Source organism: Hyperolius riggenbachi, chromosome 8, assembly GCF_040937935.1.
Source record: "Hyperolius riggenbachi isolate aHypRig1 chromosome 8, aHypRig1.pri, whole genome shotgun sequence".
Taxonomy (NCBI): domain Eukaryota; kingdom Metazoa; phylum Chordata; class Amphibia; order Anura; family Hyperoliidae; genus Hyperolius; species Hyperolius riggenbachi.
The window spans coordinates 72,827,559-72,853,374 of NC_090653.1; the positions used below are offsets into that span (position 1 = coordinate 72,827,559).

The 25,816-nt window shown below is 44.0% G+C and overlaps 1 protein-coding gene across 1 annotated transcript in view; it reads left to right on the forward strand.

Annotated features, from left to right (window-relative positions):
• The window catches only part of LOC137528918 (cytochrome P450 2H2-like), a 103,041-nt gene that overhangs the window by 20,300 nt on the left and 56,925 nt on the right, over positions 1-25,816 (forward strand). Inside the window, exons 3-5 of the mRNA XM_068250682.1 lie at positions 2,542-2,691; positions 13,530-13,690; positions 21,041-21,217. Of these exons, the coding sequence (XP_068106783.1) occupies positions 2,542-2,691; positions 13,530-13,690; positions 21,041-21,217 (488 nt within the window). The remainder of the gene's footprint in view (positions 1-2,541; positions 2,692-13,529; positions 13,691-21,040; positions 21,218-25,816) is intronic.

Here is a 25,816-nt window from a genome sequence, read left to right on the forward strand (position 1 = left end):
TTGTGAGCAGTGACAACTCTTAAGTCAGCATTACCATACCACTGCTGTGTTTACTGAAGAAGTCAATGTTGAAAATCAAGGAAACAGCTGTCATGATGCAACTGGGGGAATCTGAAGGAGAAAACGATCAGCGTGATGGTACCAACATCAGGCCATCCGCCTCAGGAAACGCTGGCCCCAGCAGCTATGACGAAGAAGAGGAGGAGGAACAGCTGGAGTTAGAGCAGGAATTTCCTGCCACCACTGACGAGGGCCAGAGCGGTGCACGTTGGACTTCCACAATTCAGCGCGAATGGTCAGCAGAAGCAGACCACGAAGAAGGTGACGACTATGATGCATCACAACAACTATCACAACGCTCACAAGAGGATGATGAGGATTCTGGCAGGACTCTGGCACACATGGCTCAATTCATGCTAGACTGCATTGAATGCGACCCATGCATTGTGCGCATTCTGGACAACACCAACTACTGGGTTTATACCCTTCTGGATCCACGGTACAAACACAATGTTCCAAAACTGCTTGAAGAAAGAGTCAGACAGGTCAAAATGGAAGAATACCAGCAGGCCCTTGTGGAGACTTTAGAGAGGAGATTGACATCTTCCCCCTCCTCTAGCCAGTTGTACGCCGACAGACTGACTTCCGCAAACCCAGGAGGGCAGCAAACAACACAAGCCGCAGCTAGTGCCCAAAAGGGAATGGTATCGGTAGTGTGCTTGGAGTGGGAAAACACCCATGCAGCAGCCCACAGAACAGCAAGCGTGCAGGTCCACCTCCAACACCGATCGCCTGGAGAAGATGGTCAAGGACTACATGTCAGATGGCGTAGCTGTGTTGAACAATCCATCTGCACCCTTCAACTATTGGGTATCGAAGCTAGACACCTGGCACAAACTGGCAATGTACGCAATAGAGGTGCTGGCTTGCCCGGCAGCCAGCGTTATGTCGGAACGCTGTTTCAGTGCTGCCGGAGGCATCGTCACAGATCGGCGTATCCGCCTCTCCACAGAAAATGCAGACCGTCTAACTCAAATAAAAATGAATCAATCCTGGATTGGAAACGACTATGCAACACTCCTGGACCCCAACCAAGTAACATGAACAATGACCATCTGTGATGGGTTAGCGTTTCCGGTCCCTGTTTATTGAACCTCTTATCTGTATTACATTTATGACTGCATGGCGGTAAAAAGCATGCTATCCGCACGCTTCTTGTCCTCATGCAAGGCCTGGGTTGTTGTGTCTGAAAGCGTGGCCTTCTCCTCCTGCGCCTCCTCCTGTTCCATCACATGTGCTGCTGCTGGGTTAGCGTTTCCGGTCCCTGTTTATGGAACCTCTTATCTTTATTACATTTATGACTGCATGGCGGTAAAAAGCATGCTATCCGCACGCTTCTTGTCCTCATGCAAGGCCTGGGTTGTTTTGCCTCAAAGCGTGGCCTTCTCCTCCTGCGCCTCCTCCTGTTCCATCACGTGTGCTGCTGCTGCTTGGTTAGCGTTTCCGGTCCCTGTTTATGGAACCTCTTATCTTTATTACATTTATGACTGCATGGCGGCAAAATGCATGCTATCCGCACGCATCTTGTCCTCATGCAAGGCCTGGGTTGTTGTGTCTGAAAGCGTGGCCTTCTCCTCCTGCGCCTCCTCCTGTTCCATCACGTGTGCTGCTGCTGGGTTAGCGTTACCGGTCCCTTTTCCTGGAACCTCTTATCTGTATTATATTTATGAATGCATGGCGGCAAAAAGCATGCTATCCGCACGCTTCTTGTCCTCATGCAAGGCCTGGGTTGTTGTGTCTCAAAGCGTGGCCTTCTCCTCCTGCGCCTCCTCCTGTTCCATCACATGTGCTGCTGCTGGGTTAGCGTTGCCGGTCCCTGTTTATGGAACCTCTTATCTTTATTACATTTATGACTGCATGGCGGCAAAAAGCATGTTACCTGTGCAAAGAAAACAGACATTTCCCGCATTTAAAAGACAGTTTTCCCTTTGAAACTTTAAAATCGATTTTCTCAAAAACTATCAGCTCTTTTTGCTACATTTTTTTTCCTCTTGTACCCACTCCCAAGCTGCACATACCCTGTAAATTTGGGGTATGTAGCATGTAAGGAGGCTTTACAAAGCACAACAGTTCGGGTCCCCATTGACTTCCATTATGTTCGGAGTTCGGCGCGAACACCCGAACATCGCGGCCATGTTCGGCGAACGTTCGCGAACCCGAACATCCAGGTGTTCGCCCAACACTACTCCCTGCACACTGTTTTGACAGTTGGATGGAGCAACTGCCATTCACTATGTGCTTTTGAAAATAAAGAAAACCCTAGGAAACCCCCCATGAGGAGATGAGCTGGTCAAAAACCTGTCGGTTCTGTCAGATTTCTACTACCTACTGTAAGTCACATCAAGATAGGAGAATAGTAATTTATAGCACATTTTACTTGTGGGAGAAATTTACATCTTATTTGTATATGTTTACATGCATTTTAAATTTTACTATTTTCGCGATAGTGGTCCTTTAAGAGACAGTGTCTTTAATTTTTAGGGGTCATCATGAGTAATGGAAAAAGATGGAAGACTTTGCGTCGATTCTCACTCACGACAATGAGAAATTTTGGGATGGGGAAAAGGAGTGTGGAGGAAAGAATCCAGGAGGAAGCCCAATTTCTCGTGGAGAGATTTATGAAGCTCAAAGGTATGTGGAGATAAATGCAAATTAAGCAAGAGTGTAGTGAGTGTAGCATGTCTAGGAGAACTCATGGAGAAGCATGTGATCAGTTTGGTCAGGTGATAGATATGTACGTTTTTGATTTGCTAGTCATGATGATGTGATCACAGCAAATCAGAGCTTTGCAAATCTATCAGCTGATCAAACAAATATCATGCCTCACCGTGAGTTCTCCTAGATATGACCATCACGACTAGAGTGGATGTTAGAATATTGGATAATCGTTAGGTCCCCTGTAATTCCCTTTTATTCAAAATTAATCATAGTGTATTGTAGCTATAGCCCAACTATGGAAAGAAATTAGTAGATATAGCAAAGTCCTAACATTCCTGTGCATTACACTGTTGCGTGTTTGTGAACTGCTTAAAATATGCATTATATGCATTACGGTATCATTTTTGAAAATACATGACCAAATCTAATACTTTTTGATTTTCTCATCTAGTTAAAGGGCTTGTTTGAAAATGATGAGGCTATTTATCATGTTCATTAAAAATAATGAAAAAATACAGTGGTGCTTGAAAGTTAGTGAACCCGTATATAACCCCAAGATGGCTAGCATCTTTCACCAAAGATTTGTCTCCATTGTGTTGAAGTTTTTCATCTCAGACAGGTAACCTTCTACATACGCTATGAGACTCCCCAGTTGTCAAGGATTTAAGGACTGGAATAGAAATATTTACTACAATCACTTTTATCTGCTGATTTTGAATTATCTTTTGCCCTAGCATTATTACAGGTTGGTCTAGATAAATATGATAAACGCTTTCAACCCATTATATGCCATACACTGATGTTAGCAGTTCAACTGATCACAGCCTCGTGGAAATCTACAAATAAGATGATTTTTGGTCATCCTCTCTCCACTGTCTGTACTAACCTTAAGATGGAACATATTGTTCGAAGTAAAAACTTTCAGGATATCTTGGAATTCCTCTTGCTCACAACTTGGTTGAATCACTACTCTTGATAAATGTTGCCTTATTGCTAAGGCTTAGAACAATAAAGTTGGCCTCTCAACTCTGGGCAGGGTAAAACAGAATGTGATGTATCCATTATAATTATTTATATGGAGGTTAAACTAAATAGACCCTTCCAAAAAGATGACCTCATCGCGGTGGAAGGGTCCAGTGCGGTATACTTTGCATTCAAACTGTTATGGAAGCTAACATCCTACGTTAAAGTTAATTTGGTGCATCTGTTTTGAATGCAAGATGTGTACCCTGCCTATAATTAGGCTCTGCATCAGTGTTGCTGGGATACCTCTTTTTGATATCCGGGTTGATCCGGATAGCAAAATATCTGGATAAAACCAGATAACCAAATTCGAACCGATCAGCAATCTGAATCGATCCGGATATCAGACCCCATTATCCGGGTAAATCCGGATATCCGGGGATGAAAATCGGAAGTGGCCTTTAAATTGCTTCCAAAATGTCTTTTATAGTAAATGATGCATGAAGCATCATGTTTTTTTTTAAAGAAAAACAGTAATTGTTTATGTGGGGAGGTATAAAACAAAACAAAAAAAAGAAATGGCTGCAAATTAACATCAGGAGGTTCCAGACGGTGGTCGTGCCGCCCACATTGTGTCCAATGCACAACTGGGACATCACAGTTTTCAGCCCAGACATGTCAAAAAAATGTTTCTTTTTTTTGTGTCAACAAAATACAACTATTGTAGTGGCGTAATAGCTGGTGACAGTGTCAGACTGGCAGCAGAAGATATAGTTCTGTGTGGACCCTGGCAGTTGGTAACACAGGCTGAGACAGCAGGAGGAGGAGGGTAATGCAGCTATTGATAGTGGCGTAATAGCTGGTGGCAATGGCAGACTGGCAGCAGAAGATTTAGTTGTGTGTGGACCATGGCGGTGGGTAACACAGACAGCAGCAGCAGGAGGAGTAGGTAGATGGAGCTATTGGTAGTGCCGTAATAGCTGGTGGTGGCAGACTGGCAGTGACAGCAGAAGATATAGTTCTGTGTGGACCCTGGCGGTGGGAAACACAGGCTGAGACAGCAGGAGGAGGAGGTAGATGCAGCTATTGATAGTGGCGTAATAGCTGATGGCAGTGGCAGACTGGCAGTAGAAGATATAGATCTGTGTTGACCCTGGCGGTGGGTAACACAGACTGACACAGCAGGAGGAGGAGGAGGTCAATGCAGCTATTGATAGTGGCGTAATAGCTGGTGGCAGTGGCAGACAGGGAGCAAAAGATATAGTTCTGTGTGGACCCTGGCAGTGGGAAATACAGACAGCAGGAGGAGGAGGCAGATGCACCTTGGTGGTGGGAGCACAGGCAGCAGGAGACAGGAGGAGGGGAGGAGGATTGTAACGTGTGGCAGGCAGCATAGATAGTCCACCATGGCATCTAGTGTTGGTACCATGGCACAGTTAAACAATAACAACCATGAGGTTCCAGGAAGCGGTCGTACTGCCGCAGTCGGGGCCTCCCCACAACTCGGACAGCACAGTTTTCATCCCAGACACCTCCACAAAAATTACACAGCAGTTGTGTTTTGGGCATAATAGGTAGCAGCAGCAGTGGCCTGTGGCATCTTGGCAGTGGGAGCAGCACAGGCAGCAGGAGCCGGGCAATGCAGCAGCAGCAGGTGTAACATGTGCCATGAGCATGCCAGAGATTGTACCATGGCACGTAGCGTTGGTACCACGGCTGTAAAAAATGTGTCAACCAGGCTTATTAATCAGGACAGGGCCAGGAGGTTGTGGTGGTAATAGGGTGGTAAGGCAGGCATAGTGATTCCCAGCCATTTCATATCCCCCTTCTTGCCAACAACAGGGAAAGACTCGCCCAACAGGGTCTGGTGGCATTTTTTCCTTGTACGGGAAGCAAAGGAGGGAGCACAGGAGGCCACTGAGGACTGGCTGCCTGAACAGGCCTCAGTGTCAGCAGGAGTGGCAGAGGGGGTTCTGGTGCTGCTCCGAGTCTGACCACTGCCAGCGCCAGCTTCCTTCAGCCTCTTGAACTCCTCATGCTCAACAAAATGTTTTTTGTTTAGATGCGTAATGAAACTGGAGTTGCCATACTTGGAGGGGTCACAACCTCTGCTCAGCTTTAGTTTGCACACATTGCATGTGACAACATTGCTGTCCACTGTGGGCAGAGTGAAGAACTGCCAGATTGGGGACATGAAGATTCCCTTGCGGCCTGAATGCTGCTGCTGCTCTTGCGTACAGGAGTGCTTGTGGGGGTAGAGATGTCTGTTGTAGAGCTGGTGGTGGCCTGCTCATGCACCATCAGCTCCATCACAGGCTCAGCGTCTTTCTCCTCCGATGTGCGCCGACGACCCTGCTGTAAAATGGCCGCTAGACACTACTGCACCTCTGCAGTGTGACTCCCCCTAACAGCTGGGCGCCCAGTGCATCCACGGCCAGTGGCTAGCTGCGGAATAGACACTGACGTGGCAGAACTGCCGACGGTGGCGGCAATGCTGCTCCCTCTCCTCTTGCCCTTGCTTTTCATGCTGCCCCTCCCCCGGCTGCCAGTGCCAGCAGACATAGTACAACTTTATATGTGTCTAAATGAAGTGGGGTACTTGTACTTTATTCAAATCAGTAATAGTAGATAGTAGCAGTAGTAGAACTTCAACTAACGGAGTGACAACAGAGTAGCACACACTGACACACTAAATGTCTGTCTATCTGTCACACTGCAACAGCACTGCAATTAAAGTAAGCTAACTCAATCCAATATTAACTGTATAAACTGGTAGTAGTACACACTAGTAGTAGTAATAGTAGATAGTAGTAGTAGAACTTCAACTGATGGAGTGACAGGAGCACACACTAACTGTCTATCTAACACACACTGTAAAAGCACTGCAATTAAAGTAAGCTAACTCGATACAAATTTACTGTATATAACTGGTAGTAGTACACACTAGTAGTGGTAGTAGTAGTATTACTAGTAGAACTTCAACTGACGGCGTGACTGGAGCACACACTAATGGTCTATTTATCACACACTGACTGACTCTAACAGAAGCACTGCACTAACTATCTGTAGTAAATGAAGCTAAGCCTAACACAGTAGTAGTACTCTAACAACTAACTACACAGTAAGACTAGTAGTAGTACAGTAATCTAACCCCTAATAACTTACAATACAAGCTATACTGTAGCTAAGGCTGGCACAGGCCTAGCCTGTGCACACAGCAGGCCCTAACCTAGTCTAGTAGCTGCAGCACTGAGTCTGACTGTCACACTGACTAAAATCAAAATACAAGCTAGCTAACTAAAAAACAATACAATACTGGTGTAGTGCAGGTGTTTAGCAGCAAAAACGCTAGGTTTAGCACAGTGATACAGCACTTGCTTAGCCAAACAGCACTGGAGATGTCTCTCAGTGAGCAGTCACAAGCAAGGACGAGATTCTCATCATGGCGCCCGCTTTATATACCGGCGGGGCTGGCCAGGGTTCCCCTCTGTGATTAGTTGCTAGGGCTTTGGCTGGGAGCCCTCTGATTGGCTCCATGACGTCAATGGACATCATGACCACCACAAGAAAAGGAAAACCTTTTTGGGCCATAAATAATGTGTCCAGAACACTCTGAATTTCAATAGTTCACATTTATAATCTTTATTTAATATACAAACAGAACAAATTCATAAAAACAATTAAAATCAGTCTCATGGTGTATGTCAAAGGTTATTGACAATATCCACCTCCGGAATACAATTTAATCAAATCACGCTTCAATAGTATAGTATATAGTTCATAGGGCAGGGTGCCATCGAATTGTGCATAATTGTGCAAATAACAATAAATCCTCATCAAGAATAAAGTGCTGCTGTGCATGCAAGCATGATTGAGACCAAAAACAATAAATCAAAACAATCCAACAATCAGTGCTCTGTACATGCCTGCGCCCCCACCCAACAGCGTGGGCGCACGCATATACACAGTGAGTGCAAAAAACAATAGCAAAATTGCGTGGCTGTAAACAGATGGACGCTGCCAATCTCAAAGTGTCCACTCATATGTGAAACCAAAAACAAACATCAATTGTGCTAAGGGCAACAACTCTAACCAGCGTTTAGGAAATAAAGTGCTATGTGCTATATGATTAGATGCTAAACAAGGATCGCATAGTGGGCGTGAAGAGGCACCACTTACCCAATAGAACAACCAGGAGGGGACCCCCAGAGAACGCCTGACGCGGTCGCAGCTCCGGCTGCTTCAGAAGAGGCCTCTTCTGAAGCAGCCGGAGCTGCGACCGCGTCAGGTGTGTGTGTGTGTGTGTGTGTGTGTGTGTGTGTGTGTGTGTGTGTGTGTGTGTGTGTGTGTGTGTGTGTGTGTGTGTGTGTGTGTGTGTGTGTGTGTGTGTGTGTGTCTGAATATATATCAGTGATGCTCGGATACCCCCCAATTACGGATTCGACTATTCGGCCATGGTTGAAAAAAAAATCTGGAAATGGCATGATTCATTTCCAAAATTTAAAACGGACTCACAAATTCGACCCGCATTTTTTCCGTGAATGAGGCAATCACGGAAATTCACGGCCGTGATCACGAAAAAGCGTTTTAGCTAATAGCAAAGCCCCCATACATGCTACAATCACCAAAATTGCATGGATTATGAAGGTGAGATGTGGCTACAACTTAAAAAAAATTCAAAAAGAACTTTAAGTTTTTGAGAAAATCGATTTTAATATTTCAAACAAAAAAGTATTTGTGATTAAAAAGCCACCAAAACCAGCCGACTTTAGCAGTTAATAGCAAAGCCCCCTAAAAATGGTAGGCACGCCAAATTTTCCAGATATGTTAAGAAGAACAGTGGGAACAAGAGGAAAAAAAGACCTTATAGTTTTTGAGAAAATCGATTTCGAAATTTCAAAGGAATAAAGTATGCATTTAAATGCGGCAAATGACAGTTCTTAGTGAAACAATTCCTGCTGACTTTAGCAGTTAATAGCAAAGGCCCCTTACATCCTAGCAACACCAAATTTGCAGGATATGTTAAAAAGATAGTGGGAAACAATACTTTAAAAAAAATTTGTGCTGATTGTAGGAAATCCCCCCCCCCCAAAAAAAATGATGTGGGGTCTTGATTGTTTCCACTATCTTTTTAACATATCCTGCAAGTTTGGTGTTGCTAGGATGTAAGGGGCCTTTGCTATTAACTGCTAAAGTCGGCAGGAATTGTTTCACTAAGAACTGTCATTTGCTGCATTTGCTGCACATGCATCACAAGGGCCAGCTCAGGTGCTTTGGGCCAATTAGCAATCAGGAGCGAGTATTTCAATTGTCATCTGGACACAGCATGAAGATTAACGCCGCTCTAAATCTCTGCATCAGTCGCTTTGTTGTTTCCCTTGCCTCGAAACAACGCTGCTGTTTGGTAATTGGACTTTTTCCTCCATCTCTGTTTATTTTGAATAAAGCTGTATACTGACAAATGCGTATTGCTCTGATTACTACAGACTTGTAAAGTGACTTCATGTTTTTGCGCAGTCTGTTGCGCTGTATACAGCTGTATTCCTTGATGAAGTTTGATATGCATATATTTTGTATTCTTTTGACAAAAAATTGATTATGAATAATAAAAAGTGCATTCAAAAATCTTTCTGGCTGGTGCCCATGTTTCTTTGCAGTGGTGCTCGGATACCTCTTTTTGAAATCCGAATTGATCCGGATCCAGATAGCTAGAAATCCAGATATGATCGGATATCTGAATTCGAACCGTTCAGGTATCCGAGTTGATTTGGATAGCTGGGTATTAAAAGACCCCCCCCCCCCCTAAAAAAAATGGGCGTGACCACAACCTGCGGCGTGCTTTGTGGCAAAAATTGGCGTGGTCATGACCGGATGAGGGCGGAGCTAACTGTAATTTAAAGTATTAGCTAGTATAGTTGCCCCAGTATAGCTAGTAGTTTCCCCCAGAATAGCTGCCCCCAGTGAAGCTAGTATAGTTGCCCCCAATGAAGTTAGTATAGTTACCCCCAGTATAGCTAGTTTAGTTGCCCCCAGTATAGCTAGTATAGTTGCCCCAGTATAGCTGGTATAGTTGCCCCCAGTATAGCTAGTATAGCTGCCCCCAGTATAGCTGCCCCCAGTATAGCTAGTATAGCTGCCCCCAGTATAGCTAGTATAGCTGCCCCCAGTATAGCTGGTATAGCTGCCCCCAGTATAGCTGGTATAGCTGCCCCCAGTATAGCTGGTATAGCTGCCCCCAGTATAGTTGCCCCAGTATAGCTAGTATAGCTGCCCCCAGTATAGCTGGTATAGTTGCCCCCAGTATAGCTAGTAGAGCTGCCCCCAGTATAGCTAGTAGAGCTGCCCCCAGTATAGCTGCCCCCCAGTATAGCTAGTTTAGTTGCCCCCAGTATAGCTGCCCCCAGTATAGCTGCCCCCAGTATAGCTAGTTTAGTTGCCCCCAGTATAGCTAGTATAGCTGCCCCCAGTATAGCTGGTATAGTTGCCCCCAGTATAGCTGGTATAGTTGCCCCCAGTATAGCTGCCCCCAGTATAGCTAGTATAGTTGCCCCTAGTATAGATGTCCCTGGAGGGGGGAAGCAGCGGTGGCAAGTGCGGGCTCGGCGGCGGGGACAGGGAGACATGCGCAGAATTACTCAACAGTCACCACTTCCATGTTCCAAGTGCCGGCAGCATCATGTCATCACAGATCTCCGGCTTCAATGAAGGCGGAGATCTGTGACGACATGACGCTGCCGGCGCTTGGAATGCGGAAGTGGTGAGTAATTCTCCGCACGTCTCCCCGCCGCCGAGCCCGCACTTGCCACCGCTGAATGGAGGGGGAGAGAGGCAGAAGGAGGGATCCCAGGTGAGGGAGTGGGGGGATATTTCCCCCTTCCCCACCGCTGCCCCCACTGCCCCTCCTTCTAGCGCTGCTTCCCCCCTCCTGCTCTGTGCTGTGGGGGGTCGTGGCGACACCCCCCTGGGTGTCTGTCACCCGGTGCGCCCCGCACCCCTGCGCACTACAGTAGGAACGCCACTAGTAGGAAGATGCAGTAATGTAATAGCTGGAGGCAGTGGCAGACTGGCAGCAGAAGATATAGTTGTGTGTAGACCCTGGCGGTGGGTAATACAGACAGCTGCAGCAGGAGGAGGAGGTAGATTCAGCTATTGATAGTGGTGTGAAAAGTACTGCCGGCTGGGGATTGGCCAATTAGGCGCTGCACACTGCAGGAGCTCACGCATCTGGCTCCCCTCCTGCACGAACAAGTATGGGAGGAGCTGGGAGGCCGCACTCGCCGCCATGCGCATGACGTCACCTCTGCTTCCGCCAACCTCCGAAATGTGGAAGTCACTTACATAGAAATTGTGCCAACCACAGTATGGACCTCGCATTAGAGCATGGTGGAGCGTTGTCCTAGTAACCTGAAAAGAGCTTCTTGGTGCAAAGTATGGTGCTTTTGCGGGCAGCATCTACAAATAAATGACACAAACATATATTTAGTAAAGACTCTATATACATATATACATGCTTAGTGCATCTCAGGCACTCTAGCCTGACACGAGATTCTCCTCATGACAGTCATAAACAATTCACATAACTGATAGGTCTACCTCCTCATTTACCCCAAAGGGAGATTTATTCCTTAATTTATTAATCCAGAAGAGTTCCCTACATTTTAATTTGTTTTCCATGTCACCACCTTGCCAAGGCTTTTTTTTACAATTTCCACTACTCTTAAGCGAAGCTGCGGTATACAGTGACCAGCAATGTAGAAATGGCGTGCCAATGGAGAGTCAGCATCACCGCAGCGAATATTGCTGAGGTGCTCACTGATGCGTGTGCGAATGTCTCTACTGGTCTGCTCCACATAGAGCAGCAGGTGATAATTCCTCATACACTTTACAGTTGTTATCACTTGCGTTTCTCTCTGTGCATTAACATCCTGTCTTTAATTTTTACGTTCTGTTGGTATTTTAAAGGTAACCTGAACCAAGTAAAATGATTTAAAATAAACATATGCCGTACATGAAAATGAATATTACATACTTACCTCGCTGTCAGTTTCTCTCAGAAGCTCACCATTTTCTTTTTCCAACAATTCCTTCTAGTTCTGACAAGATTTTGTCAGAACTGAAATATATCTGCGCTGCGTAATATGTTGGCGCTTTATAAATACAATAAATAAATAAAATAAAAATAAATAAATAAATATCGGTTTCTGTCAGTTCTATATCAGTTGCTGTTAGTTATAACAGAAAGGACAACTGATAAGCAATGTAATGTCCATGTTTCCCTATGGCTAAAGTGAGCAATATTACAGTTTAACAATGTGCTGATCATGAAGCTGTTATGGGATAGTGGAGGAGGGAGAATTCCATTGATCACAGTGGACAAAGAGGACACAGGAGAGGAAAAAGAGATTGATGATTAGACTACATGGGAGGTAAGTATGACCTGTTTATGTTTATCTTGACTTTTAATTTTCAGTTCAGGTTTGTTTCATGGATTAAAAGCTTAACTTTAGAAAATCACTCCTTAACTGAAGGATAGAATCCTCATCTAATGGTTTTCCTGAGGTAAATTGCTTAGTGAATACTAAATGCTTTATCACCATGGGATAACAGTGAAAACAGCATAGAATTGTTATTAATCCCCTTAGCCTTGAGTGTTTTTTCACCTTATGCATCCGAGCAACTTTCACCTCCCATTCATTTGCCAATACCTTTATCACTACTTAGCACAACAAAATATATCTTGTTTTTTCCACCACCATTTAGGCTTTCTTTGGGTGGTACATTTTGCTAAGAATTATTTAGTTCTAAATGCATTTTAACAGGAATTTTAAGAAAAAAAATGGAAAAAAATCATTTTTTTCTCAGGTTTTGGCCATTATAGTTTTAAAGTAATAAATGCTACCATATTTAAAATTCACGTATTTTATTTGCCCATTTGTCCTGGTTATTACACCATTTCAATTATTTCCCTATCACAATGTATGGTGCCAATATTTTATTTGGAAATAAAGATGCATTTTTTCAGTTTTGCATCCATCACTGTTTACAAGCTCATAATTTAAAAAGTATTTGTAATATACCCTCTTGACATGCATATTAAAAAAGTTCAGACCCTAAGGCACAGGTTTTGAACTCCAGGCCTGGAGGGCTAGATCCATGTCAGTGTTTAGGATGGACTGAGAAAGAGAGGAATGTGTTCTACCTGATGGACCACACCTTTCCTGATTCTGACCCATCAATAAATTTGAGGTGTGTCAAAAAAGTCAAACCCACGAAGGACGGTTTGACTTTTTTTAATTGTAATTTTTAATTTTTTTTATTAAACGTTTTATTTAGGTATGTTTGGGAGAGTGTGGGAAGTAAGTAGTTAATTATAAATGTAAGCGTGGTATGTTTGTTAAAAAAAAATGTGTGTAGGTGTAATTTTACTATTTGGCCACAAGATGGCCTCAGTAATTTTTTCTCTAGGCGTCCTGTAAATGTACTATTACGCTTTCAGGAAGTGAAGCACCCACCTTAGGCAAGTCTCCTCTCCCACACTGCCCCACAGCCGTTTGATCTGAAGGAATGGGTATGTGTATGCACTTGTGACATGTGTCATGCTGGCAGCATACTGGATTTCATACCGATGTAAGCCAATACAATAAAGCTTTTTTAGCCTAAGGTAACACAGTACTGGGCAATTCATCTACCATTGAAGATATTTATGGGACTATTCTCTGTGCCCAGAGCACATATTTTAAAGGGATAACACACTTTACCTTAACCTCTACGTTACTGTTCAATTCATCACTAGCCACCGCAGTGCTGGTGCTGTCTTTCTCCATTGTTTTCTTTCTGTTTTATAATAGATCGTCCATTTGACCCAGCAAATCTTCTGAGGTTGGCTGTATCCAATGTCATCTGCTCCGTTGTATTTGGTGAGAGATTTGACTATGATGACAAGAAATTCCTAGACCTCCTGGGAAACTTAACAAATATGATCAAAGCAGCAAACACTATAATGGGCCAGGTAAATATATTAATTGAACCTGCCTTATTTGCATGCTAAATAAAGACAAGACACAACATTCATATCGCAGTTTTTCCAGGTGAACTCAAAGTGCCAGAGCAGCAGCCACTTAGGGTGCATTCCATGGGCGACCAGGATCAATAAGTCTTGCCCTATGATTACTTACTGTTTACGCACTTGCTTCGGCATTCGAACCCTGGTCGAGGGCTCAAATCCTACATCAAAGGCAACAGCCTCACCAGAACAATATTATATCTAAATAAAAACAAAACAGGGGGGGGGGGGGGGGGAATTAACAAACAAACAAGTTCAGGACAGATATACTAATACAAATTCTATGAACGTCCTAGCTTTATGAAGTGAGACTGAAAATACATGACAAGAAAAATGCCAAAAGTAGAAGCAATTGGGGGTGAGGGAGTCTACAACTGTATACAAAAGCAAAACAAAACAGAACAAAAAAAAATGCCTCTGATGTACAAGGATGATTTCAGGCCAGATCATAAATATACATGGTAACAGATCCATACCATCCAGCAATAAAAAGGACAAGGGATCCCGGAGGGATTTAGGTGTAATTTTAAGGAATTTCAGCATAGTCAGCTAAATTTATCATGTGGCTAGAGCGAAAAATTCTCATTCCCACAAGGCATGAAAACTGTGTAAGAGACTTGAGGTTATTAAGTACCAACATTACTCAGAGGAAGGTTAATAACCCTTTCCACCTACGTTTCCCCAACACCAATTTTTTTTTTCCCAGGGTGCTGGGGGGACAAGAGTGATCTGGAAAAGGGACCAGGGCTCCTGAGGTTTAGAAACCGAGATCAATGGTGGTGGTGGTGGAGGGGGGATTGGTGTCCAGCATCAGCTGCAGGGGTGGGGTCAGCACCTATTCTCGCACTTTAGCTCTTGCATGAGTGCCAATGTAATGTCGTCATTACATGATGCCTCATGCTTATGGAAGGGATCAAAGTGTTGGACTAGCACACAACAGGAAAACAGTGACAGGGGCTCTTGGTCACTTTATAATCTACACATTTGTATATCACTTTTATCCTGGCAGACTCAAAGTACTCAAAAGCTGCATCCACTAGGACACACTCAAGAGGCCACTCTGCAGCATTAGGGAGTGTTGCCTTGAACTCCTTACTTAATAGGTACTGACGTTGGCCAGGATTATCATTTGAACGCTGGTCTCCCAAGTCAAAGGTTGAGCCCTTAACCAGTACACTATCTAGCCACTACTTTGAGCTTTGATGCACTTAAGCTTACCAACTGCGCCAAAGTGTCCCCAATCTGGCGAGTCCTATTCTAACTTTGCAAAAATGCTAGGATCATTGCAAAGTATATATATATATATATATATATATATATATATATATATATATATATATATACATATATATATACACACACACAGTGGGATGCGAAAGTTTGGGCAACCCTGTTGATTGTCTTGATTTTCCTGTATAAATCGTTGGTTGTTACGATAAAAAAAAGTCAGTTAAATATATCAATATCATATAGGAGACAGATATTTGGGAAGTGAAATTAAGTTTATTGGATTTACAGAAAGTACGCAATAATTTTTTAAATAAAATTAGGCAGGTGCATAAAAAAAAAAAAAATAAAATCAATATTTACTAGATCCTCCTTTTGCAGAAATTACAGCCTCTAAATGCTTTTAAGTGGGCCCTCACCTCCGATTTCTTTCATAAGGAACTGAGCCATCACTGCTGAACCTTCACCTCCCTCTGTCCCCCCCCTCCCCACTTTGATGTCTCCTTAGGAATAACAAATGATTGCCAAGTACGACTGATGGCGCCTAAGCACAAGAAGCGTGGGGGGGGGGGCGGGTAGTGCTACCCGCACCAGGTAGGGTGACAGATGCGGCCGCGCTGAGGGAGGGGGGTGCTGTAATAGAGAAGGGGAGTCAGCCACGGGGAGCGCAGCCTGACCTCTCCCTCCTTTCCTCTCCCCGGGCCGCCCTCCGTGCTCCCCCCTCCGACTGCAGATTTAGCGCAGGGAAGCGCTGTAAATAGTTAGAACTCACCTCCCTGGATCGAATCGCTGCTTACTCGCCGCCGGTCTCCTCCTCTGCATAGACTATTGTATACATGCTGCTTCCTGTTAGCAGCGTGTGTATAAGAGTCTATGCAGAGGAGAAGACCGGCGGCGAGCGCTTCCCTGCACTAACTCTGCAGTCGGAGGAGGGAGCACAAAGGGTGGCCCGGGGAGAGGAAGGGAGGGAGAGGTCGGGCTGCCCTCCCCGCGGCTGACTCCCCTCTCCATTATGGGGGGGCACCTTCCTACCTACCTACCTACCTATCTACTTAACCTATACTGGGGGGCAGCTACCTATATAACCTATACTGGGGAGCAGCTACCTAATCTAACCTATACTGGGGGCACCTACCTAATCTAACCTATACTGGGGGCAGCTACCTACTTAACCTATACTGGGGGGCAGCTACCTATCTAACCTATACTGGGGGGCATCTACCTAATCTAACCTATACTGGGGGCACCTACCTAATCTAACCTATACTGGGGGCAGCTACCTAATCTAACCTATACTGGGAGAAAGCTACCTATCTAACCTTTACCGGGGGGCACCTACCTAATCTAACCTATACTGGAGGGCAGCAACCTATCTCACCTATACTGGGGGGCAGCTACCAATCTAACCTATACTGGGGGCAGCTACCTATCTAACCTATACTGGGGGGCAGCTACCTATGTAATCTATACTGGGGGCACCTACCTATCTAACCTATACTGGGGGCACCTACTTATCTAACCTGTATTGGGGGCACCTACCTACCTAGCTAGCCTATACTGGTGGCAACTATACTGGCTACCTATATTAGAGGCACCTACCTAACTAACCTATACTGGGGGCACCTAACTATCTAACCTATGCTGGGGGCAACTATTTTGGCTACCTATTTTAGCCCACTACCTTACTGTTACACAGTTACATTACAGTTAGTCCCGCCCATGTGATGTCATGGCCACACCCAATTTTTTTTTTTGGGGGGGGGGGTGTCAGTAAATTATCTGCACCTGGTGTCAAATACCCTAACTACGCCACTGTGCCTTAGTATGGCAGCCTCGGCTCTTGGATTTCAAACATTTTCCCCCCTTACTTTCACCATCCATTCCCCCGCCCCCTTCCAGACCAAAACCTGTATGAGCCAAAACCAGTTCCGGGTACAATCTACCCCTTGTACTTGGTGAGATAATTATTCTGATCCTGATTCATTATATACCATAATTCATGATATATGAATACTGGTATTGATGCTGCTATAACTTATTTTAGTGGTTGTTGATTTATGGTTGTAATAACACATCAGAACAATAATACATATTCTAGTATTGCAAAGAATACGCTGTGGTAAAACACAAATCCGTTACCTATATCTAAACTCTGTTGATGTTGATATCTATATACTGTATATACACTAGTTTGCAAAAGTATTCGGCCCCCTTGAAGTTTTCCACATTTTGTCATATCACTGCCACAAACATTAATTAAAGGAACTCTGAGTAGTGCAGAAACTATGGAAAGATGCATATCATTTTAAAGCTCTCTTTCTCCTCTTTCCAATGATATGTAAACCGCCGCCCTATGCCTTTTCGCTATTTTCGCGATTGAAATTGCCACGGCCACGATTTTGATAGCGAAAATAGAGAAAACTAAAAGGCGTAGGGCGACGATTTAGGTGTCGCCAGAAAGAGGAGAAAGAGAGCTTTAAAATGATATCCATCTTTCCATAGTTACATTGTATTACACAGGGCGACTTTTTCTCAAAGTCAGCAGCTGCATTCAGCCGCCCTACGCCTTTTAGTTTTCTCTATTTTCGAGATTAAAATCGCGGCTGCGGCAATTTCAATCGTGAAAATAGCGAAAAGGCATAGGGCAGCGGTTTATATATCATTGGAAAGAGGAGAAAGAGAGCTTTAAAATTATATGCATCTTTCCATAGTTTCTGCACTGCTCGGAGTCCCTTTAATTTTATTGGAATTCCACGTGAAAGACCAATACAAAGTGGTGTACACGTGAGAAGTGGAACAAAAATCATACATGATTCCAAACATTTTTTACAAATAAATAACTGCAAAGTGGGGTGTGCATAATTATTCAGCCCCCTGAGTCAATACTTTGTAGAACCACCTTTTGCTGCAATTACAGCTGCCAATCTTTTAGAGTATGTCTCTACAAGCTTTGCACATCTAGAGACTGAAATCCTTGCCCATTCTTCTTTGCAAAACAGCTCCAGCTCAGTGAGATTAGATGGACAGCGTTTGTGAACAGCAGTTTTCAGATGTTGCCACATATTCTCAATTGGATTTAGATCTGAACTTTGACTGGGCCATTCTAATACATGGATATGTTTTGTTTTAAACCATTCCATTGTTGCCCTGGCTTTATGTTTAGGGTCGTTGTCCTGCTGGAAGGTGAACTTCCGCCCCAGTCTCAAGTCTTTTGCAGACTCCAAGAGGTTTTCTTCCAAGATTGCCCTGTATTTGGCTCCATCCATCTTCCAATCAACTCTGACCAGCTTCCCTGTCCCTGCTGAAGAGAAGCACCCCCAGAGCATGATGCTGCCACCACCATATTTGACAGTGGGAATGGTGTGTTCAGAGTGATGTGCAGTGTTAATTTTCCACCACACATAGCGTTTTGTATTTTGGCCAATAAGTTCCATTTTGGTCTCATCTGACTAGAGCACTTTGTTCCACATGTTTGCTGTGTCCCCCACATGGCTTGTGGCAAACGGGACTTCTTATGCTTTTCTGTTAATAATGGCATTCTTCTTGCCATTCTTCCATAAAGACCAACTTTGTGCAGTGCCCGTCTGCCCGACTAATAGTTGTCCTATGGACAGACTCCCCCACCTGAGCTGTAGATCTCTGCAGCTCATCCAGAGTCACCATGGGCCTCTTGACTGCATTTCTAATCAGCGCTCTCCTTGTTCGGCTTGTGAGATTAGGTGGATGGCCTTGTCTTGGTAGGTTTACAGTTGTGCTATACTCCTTCCATTTCTGAATGATCACTTAAACAGTGCTCTGTAGGATGTTCAAAGCTTTAGAAATGTTTTTGTAGCATAAGCCTGCTTCAAATGTCTCAATAACTTTATCCCTGACCTGTATGGTGTGTTCTTTGGACTTCACTGTGTTGTTGCTCCCAATATTCTCTTAGACAACCGCTGAGGCCGTCACAGAGCAGCTGTATGTGTGCTGACATTAGATTACACACAGGTGTACTCTATTTAGTCATTAGCACTCATCAGGCAATGCCTATGTGCAACTGACTGCACTCAGACCAAAGGGGGCAGAATAATTACGCATACCCCACTTTGCAGTTATTCATTTGTAAAAAATGTTTGGAATCATGTATAATTTTCGTTCCACTTCTCACGTGTACACCACTTTGTATTGGTCTTTCACGTGGAATTCCAATAAAATTGATTCATGTTTGTGGCAGTAATGTGACAAAATGTGGAAAACTTCAAGGGGGCCGAATACTTTTGCAAACCACTGTATATATCTAAACTGTTGATGTCATTATACTGTTAAAAGGTGTTAATTATTTTTTGCATAAACCTTCCAAAGTTGGTTGGCTATACTTTGCTTTTCAGCCAACAAAACAAAACAAAAAAATTCTGATCAAACTTGAACTCAGCTGTCCCTATGAAATTTTTCTGAAGAATCATGCATCCTAACCAAGATTAACGTAGTAACCGATTGGCTGATTCGCTTACACAAGCAATAGATGTACATTCAGTTCAATGTATAACAATTATAAATAACAAACACAAAATAGGTATCAATATAAAACCAAACACTGAATAATGACTACTGGGAATGGTCGGAACTGCAGTTTGTTGTTGTGGCAATGCAGTATCCGAGTTGTGGCAATGCAGTATCCGAGTTGTGGCAATGCAGTATCCGAGTTGTGGCAATGCAGTATCCGAGTTGTGGCAATGCAGTATCCCGAGTTGTGGCAATGCAGTATCCGAGTTGTGGCAATGCAGTATCCGAGTTGTGGCAATGCAGTATCCGAGTTGTGGCAATGCAGTATCTGAGTTGAGGCAATGCATTTTTTTGACTTTTTTGGTCTTTTTTGCATTCTCTCTTTGGCCAAATTCTTCTGAGTATACCCTGCATTGTCTGATTGGTCCAATGCTTCTGAGTTCTGTGGTTGGGCTCAAATTACCAAGTTGCAGTAATGCAGAATTTCTAAGGAAATACGTTTGTCAATTTCCAAAAGGAAATGCAGAAATTTCAATTCCGCGGAAACTGGTTGAGCATCCCTACTGACTTGAACTGGAAAATTGCAGCTCATCTAAAAAAGTTGACGTACAATTGACACAAACATAAGCACAGCAGTGGCTGGAAGACGGGAGGAGTAGGATGCTAGGGTAATATGGCACTGACATCATCTGCAGTGTTTTACAGAGTCTGTAGTTGTATTGCTAACTGACCCGTATAGGGGAACCAATCTAAGGCCTGGAATCCACTACAAAATGATATCGCTAATCACAATCACTAGTGTTTTGTATGAGCGTTTTGTAAGCAATTTCATGAGCATTTTTGGAAGCGATTTCAAAAAGTGTAAGGTTGTTGCCAGCGATTGTGTAGCGATTAGCATTTTTCATTCTGAGTGGTCCTTTCAATTAATTTTTATTTTTTTACAGTGTGCAGTAACTTCAAAACGCTAGCAAAATTGCTCTGTGTAGGTTTTGATGAGCGATTAGGCCAGCGTTTATACACTTTACATTGCAGAAATTCTACCGCTAACGCTAAACACTAAAAATGCTGCATGTCCTGCGTTTTACGATTTGGAAATCGCAATCGCTCCAGTGGAATTTGGCCCATCCGTTAACATTAGCAGAGCATTTAGGGAAATTGCTAGCGGTTTGAATCGCTCCCTAAATTCTCAGAAAATCGCTCTAGTAGGTTCCAGCCCTAATGCATACCATGTCTTGGTGGGGACAGTTTATTGGGGGTAAGCCAATGAACTTGTCAGTATTTTGGGGGGATGTATGAAGAAACCAGATTGGCCTGAGTATCAAAAAAAGCAACACACAGTTTCACAAGTACCTCTACAGAAAGTAGTTTGGGCAATAACAGGTAGCTAAATATAGGTTCAGTATAAATATATATAATATTAGTAACAAATAGCTTACAATATAGGTTCAGTGTATGATGTTCATAAAATATTGCTAGAAGCAGGTAGAAAGGCAGATCATTCCTGCTCCTTCTCCTTCTTCCATTCATAAAATATTGCTGTACAAATAATAGCAATATAATAATATAGCATTAATATGTTTCTTTCAGCTTTTGAATTTTTTCCCCACCGTATTGAGCTACATTCCTGGCCCCCACCAGATGCTTTTCACTTATTTTGAATCCATAAGAGAATCTCTCACAGAGAAGGTAAAGGCGCACAAGGAGACCCTGGATGAGAACTGCCCTCGTGACCTCATAGATTGTTTCCTGATCATGATGGAACAGGTGAGCAGGCAATTTTTTAAAAAAATTTTTTGTCTGGAACATGATTCAGAGCTTCGACTTGCTTTTAGGGTAAACCACTTTTGGACCATAGGCTTACACATCCATAGTGACCAGGCTATTGTTTACAATTTTGGGCTCTGCAGCTTTAAAGCGATATTGTCACCATAAAAATAAAATTTCAACAGCAACTGGTCTGAGTGTATTAAGTGCTAAAGATGCTAATCCTGCATTCAAAACTTGCAAAACTTTTTCTGCTGTTATGGTTTGGAGTTATCACATACTTTAGGAGCACTGACCCTAGTGCCAAACAGTTCTAAACAGTTGAATGCTGGGAGTTCTTTTTATCTATAATATATTCCTCCTCTTCCATGTATTTCCCTACCTAGCTGCTTATCAGAAACACCCTCTGATCACTTGTGTTTACAAGCAAGGCTGAGGTGACTCAGTGATTGGATGTGTAAATAAAAAAAGACAGTGCATTTGTTAGTATACACCTCAGTGGGAGTGTCTGAAGACTCTGGGAGGAGGGCAGCTATGAATACACAATGAGCAAGAGAAGGGAGGGGGAAAAACAAGAGTCAGAGAGGATATGATGTCAGCATTAGCTTGGCAAGATGGTCACTGCCTAGAATAGGATTTTCTGCTTTTCCTTTATAAAATTCACAGGAATCATTACGTGGATAGCACAATACATATGTTATGCAAATAGAAGTAGTATTTATCTACTTATATATGTGTGTTTTATTTTTAGGTTAGCATGGGTGTCGCTTGTTCTTTAAAAGCTTGTTGCAGAGCCATACAATGCAGCACACGAGCTTTCTGTTAGTGGGCTCTGATCGCCCCTGCAATGTCTGTTTGTTTTCTTTTTTTATTTATTTGTTTATTTTTTTTAAATAAATTTGTCTATTTTTTATATTTTTTTTCTTCCCCTCCCTCCCCCCGCCAGCCAATGACAGCGATCGGCTGTCTTAGGCATCAGCCTATGAGAGCCGTTCGCTCCTGAGCAGCTCCAGGGGACAGCCGAGTGACACGGCTGTCCTCAGTACAGTGCTGCAGTAGATCGCAGCAACAATAGTACAATGTAAATAAATGGCGGTTTCATTGTCTAACAGTCTCCTCATGGCGATTGCCGCTGGGAAACTGACGAGGGGGCAGAGCTCCGTCATTTAAGCGGAGATGCGCACGCAGTCTCCTGAAAAATCTCGCCTAAGGACTTCACGCTTTTCGGTCCTGGGGCTGCCACCCTCCCGACGCCGATCAGTGTTAGGCAGTCGGTGGGGGTTAAAGGATGCAACGTAATGTGCTGTTCTATACAAACTATGTGAGAGCAGTTCACATAAATAATAATATTCTGACTAGTTAGCTAAATTTCAATTTCATTAGTAGTAGCATCACACATCCTCTTTTGAAATGTAGAAAGTATGGTATATTGGCAAGAACAGTTTAGATGCACAGGCCCCACCTGAAGTTAAGCAAGCACCTGAGACAGATCTGGCTTACTGGGTCATTGGATGAAACTGGAGTGGGTTAATCAGGCTCTTTATGTTCCTGTTCTGCCAGTCTTTTAAAAATTATTGGGCACAATTAGAATATATTTGTAAACATATTATAATTAATGCTGCTTGGATACCCCTTTTCAAAATCCGGATTGGATCTGGATCTGGATACCCAGATATCCGATCCGGGTCGGATATCCGAGTTCAAAATTTTCCATTCTGAATCCGAATAGGATATCCAACCTCAGTATCCGGTGACAGATGAAATAGTAGTACCACTCAGACCCCTGGCACTGGACAGTGCTGGACCGTGGAAACTCCAATCCAAACGAGAATATACTGTATAAAGACAGATGGTCCGCAACTTGTCCACTGATAATAGACTTTATTATGGACGTATCCAGCAAAACAAAGCCGACATGTTTCGGACCCAAAGGTCCTTGCTCATGGCTAAAAGGTACAACACATAACACACTTTTATACAAATGCACACACCTCCCACCGAGAAAAGGGGTGTGGTGAAAGAGAAGGGAATCCCACCACAGTCCGCCCATGGAGTGGGCAGGAAGATACCTCTCATATGTGAACAATAAACAGTCATCTAAAATCAAATATAGATAGCATGACAATCATTGTATAAATCTTAAAACATAAACAGTAAGTGTTAAAACCTAAAAGATAAATGGCACACCTCAAGGGCATAGATAATGGAACCATTGTCATCATAATTTTTGGCACTTTGTATATGGTCCTAAAAAGGGAGCACAGAAGGGCTAGGCAAGCCAACAGAAACAACACCACCGGCTAATGGGTGACTAGGGTCAAATCCCATCTTGAATTTAAGCCCAAAGGGGTCCTGGTACCCAATTTAAAAATCCAAAGAGCTTCTAGGGCCAATAGGCGCTTATAGTGGTCTCCCCCTCTTTGTGAAAACCGTACATGCTCTAGGGCATGAAAAGAAAAAGAAGGCATGTTGCCCTGGTGAACGTGGCGAAAATGCTTTGCGACATTGGAAACCAACCTGAGGAGGTGCAGGGCATTATGGAACATCTTAACATGAATAGGCTCAATCTGCAATTCACGTCGAGCTTCGACACCGTGGCGATTAACTATTTGGACGTGACCCTGATAGGAGATCCAACACAGGGTCGAGTATGCTATAAAACTTACAGGAAGCCATGTAGTGGTAATACCACCCTCCGAGCTAATAGTTGTCATGCTCCACATACCATATGAGGCGTCCCGGTTGGTGAAATCACCAGGGTACTCCGCAACTGCTCGGAGGAAGACTGGCTTCCGGATGAATTCACCACGGTGGAGAAACGCTTGCGTGATAGGGGTTATCCTAGGTGTGTTATCAATAGGGGGAGGGTTCGTGTGGGTAGGAAATCCCGGGAACAGTTACTTACTAGCCCGAATGCCGAGAGCAGTGGGGAAAGCCAACCTACCTTTGTCACCACCTACAGTGTTGACTACAGTAATCTGGTAGACATTATTAAAAAGTATCTCCCGGTATTGGAAGCAGATCAGGGCCTTCAACCTATCATTAAACGGGGAGGCCGCTTTGCGAGTAGGAGGGCTCCCACTCTAGCCCAAACACTCTCTCCCAGTCTTTTTGAGTCCAGGCCTAGTACATCCGGTATACGTGTAACTACTGTGGGGTACACGAGAAAACACGTATTGCAGTGTCCACCACCAATGGGCGCACATGCCCTATCAGGCAGTTTTTAAACTGCAACTCTACATATGTGGTCTATTTGATCACGTGTAGGGAATGTGCGCTCCAATATATGGGGTGCACTACAAGACCACTTAGGTCAAGGATCAGCGAGCATTATAGGGGTCCCTCCTGGCTCACCCACAATATTTTCAATGTCGCAAAGCATTTTCACCACGTTCACCAGGGCAACATGTCTTCGTTTTCTTTTCATGCCCTGGAGCGTGTATGGTTTTCGCAAAGAGGGGGAGACCACTATAAGCGCCTGTTGGCCCTAGAAGCTCTTTGGATTTTTAAATTGGGTACCAGGACCCCTTTGGGCTTAAATTCAAGATGGGATTTGGCCCTAGTCACCCATTAGCCGGTGGTGTTGTTTCTGTTGGCTTGCCTAGCCCTTCTGTGCTCCCTTTTTAGGACCATATACAAAGTGCCAAAAATTATGATGACAATGGTTCCATTATCTATATCTGGTGTATCCGGGCGGATTCGGATATCTGGATAGAAAAACCAGAAGTGTCCCTTAAGTGGCCTTTAAATTGCTTTAAAAAACGTTTTTGTAGGGTAAATGAGGCATGTATCATCATTATTTTTTAAAGGGAGACACTAATTGATGATTTGGGGACTTAAAATCACCCCCCCCCCCAAAAAAAAATGGCTGTCAATTAACATCAGGAGGACTAGGTTCCAGACAGCGGTCGTGCAGCCCACATTGTGTCCAAAGTCCAACCGCACAACTGGGACATGGCAGTTTTCAGCCCAGCAATTCTGCAGCAATTCTGTTTTGGGTTAAATATAGGTGGTATCAGCACAGCAGCAGTGGCCTGTGGCACCCTGGGAGCAGCAAAGGCAGCAGGAGCAGGGCAATGCAGCAGGTGTAACGTCTGCCAGGAGCATGCCGGACATGGCACTTGGCAGTGGCACATGGCACGTGGCACTTGGCACTTGGCACGTAGCACTTGGCACGTGGCACTTTGCAAGTGGCACTTTGCACTTGGCACGTGGCACTTTGCACTTGGCACGTGGCACTTTGTACTTTGCACGTGGCACTTTGTACTTTGCACGTGGCACGTGGCACTTTGCACGTGGCACTTTGCACGTGGCACTTTGCATGTGGCACTTGGCACGTGGCACTTTGCACTTGGCATGTGGCACTTTGCACTTTGCATGTGGCACTTTGCATGTGGCACTTTGTATGTGGCACTTGGCACTTTGCACAAGGCACTTGGCACATGGCACTTTGCATGTGGCACTTTGCACTTGGCAAGTGGCACTTTGCACGTGGCACTTTGCACGTGGCACTTTGCACGTGACACTTGGCACATGGCACTTGACACTTTGCACATGGCACTTTGCACGTGGCACTTTGCACGTGGCACTTGGCACATG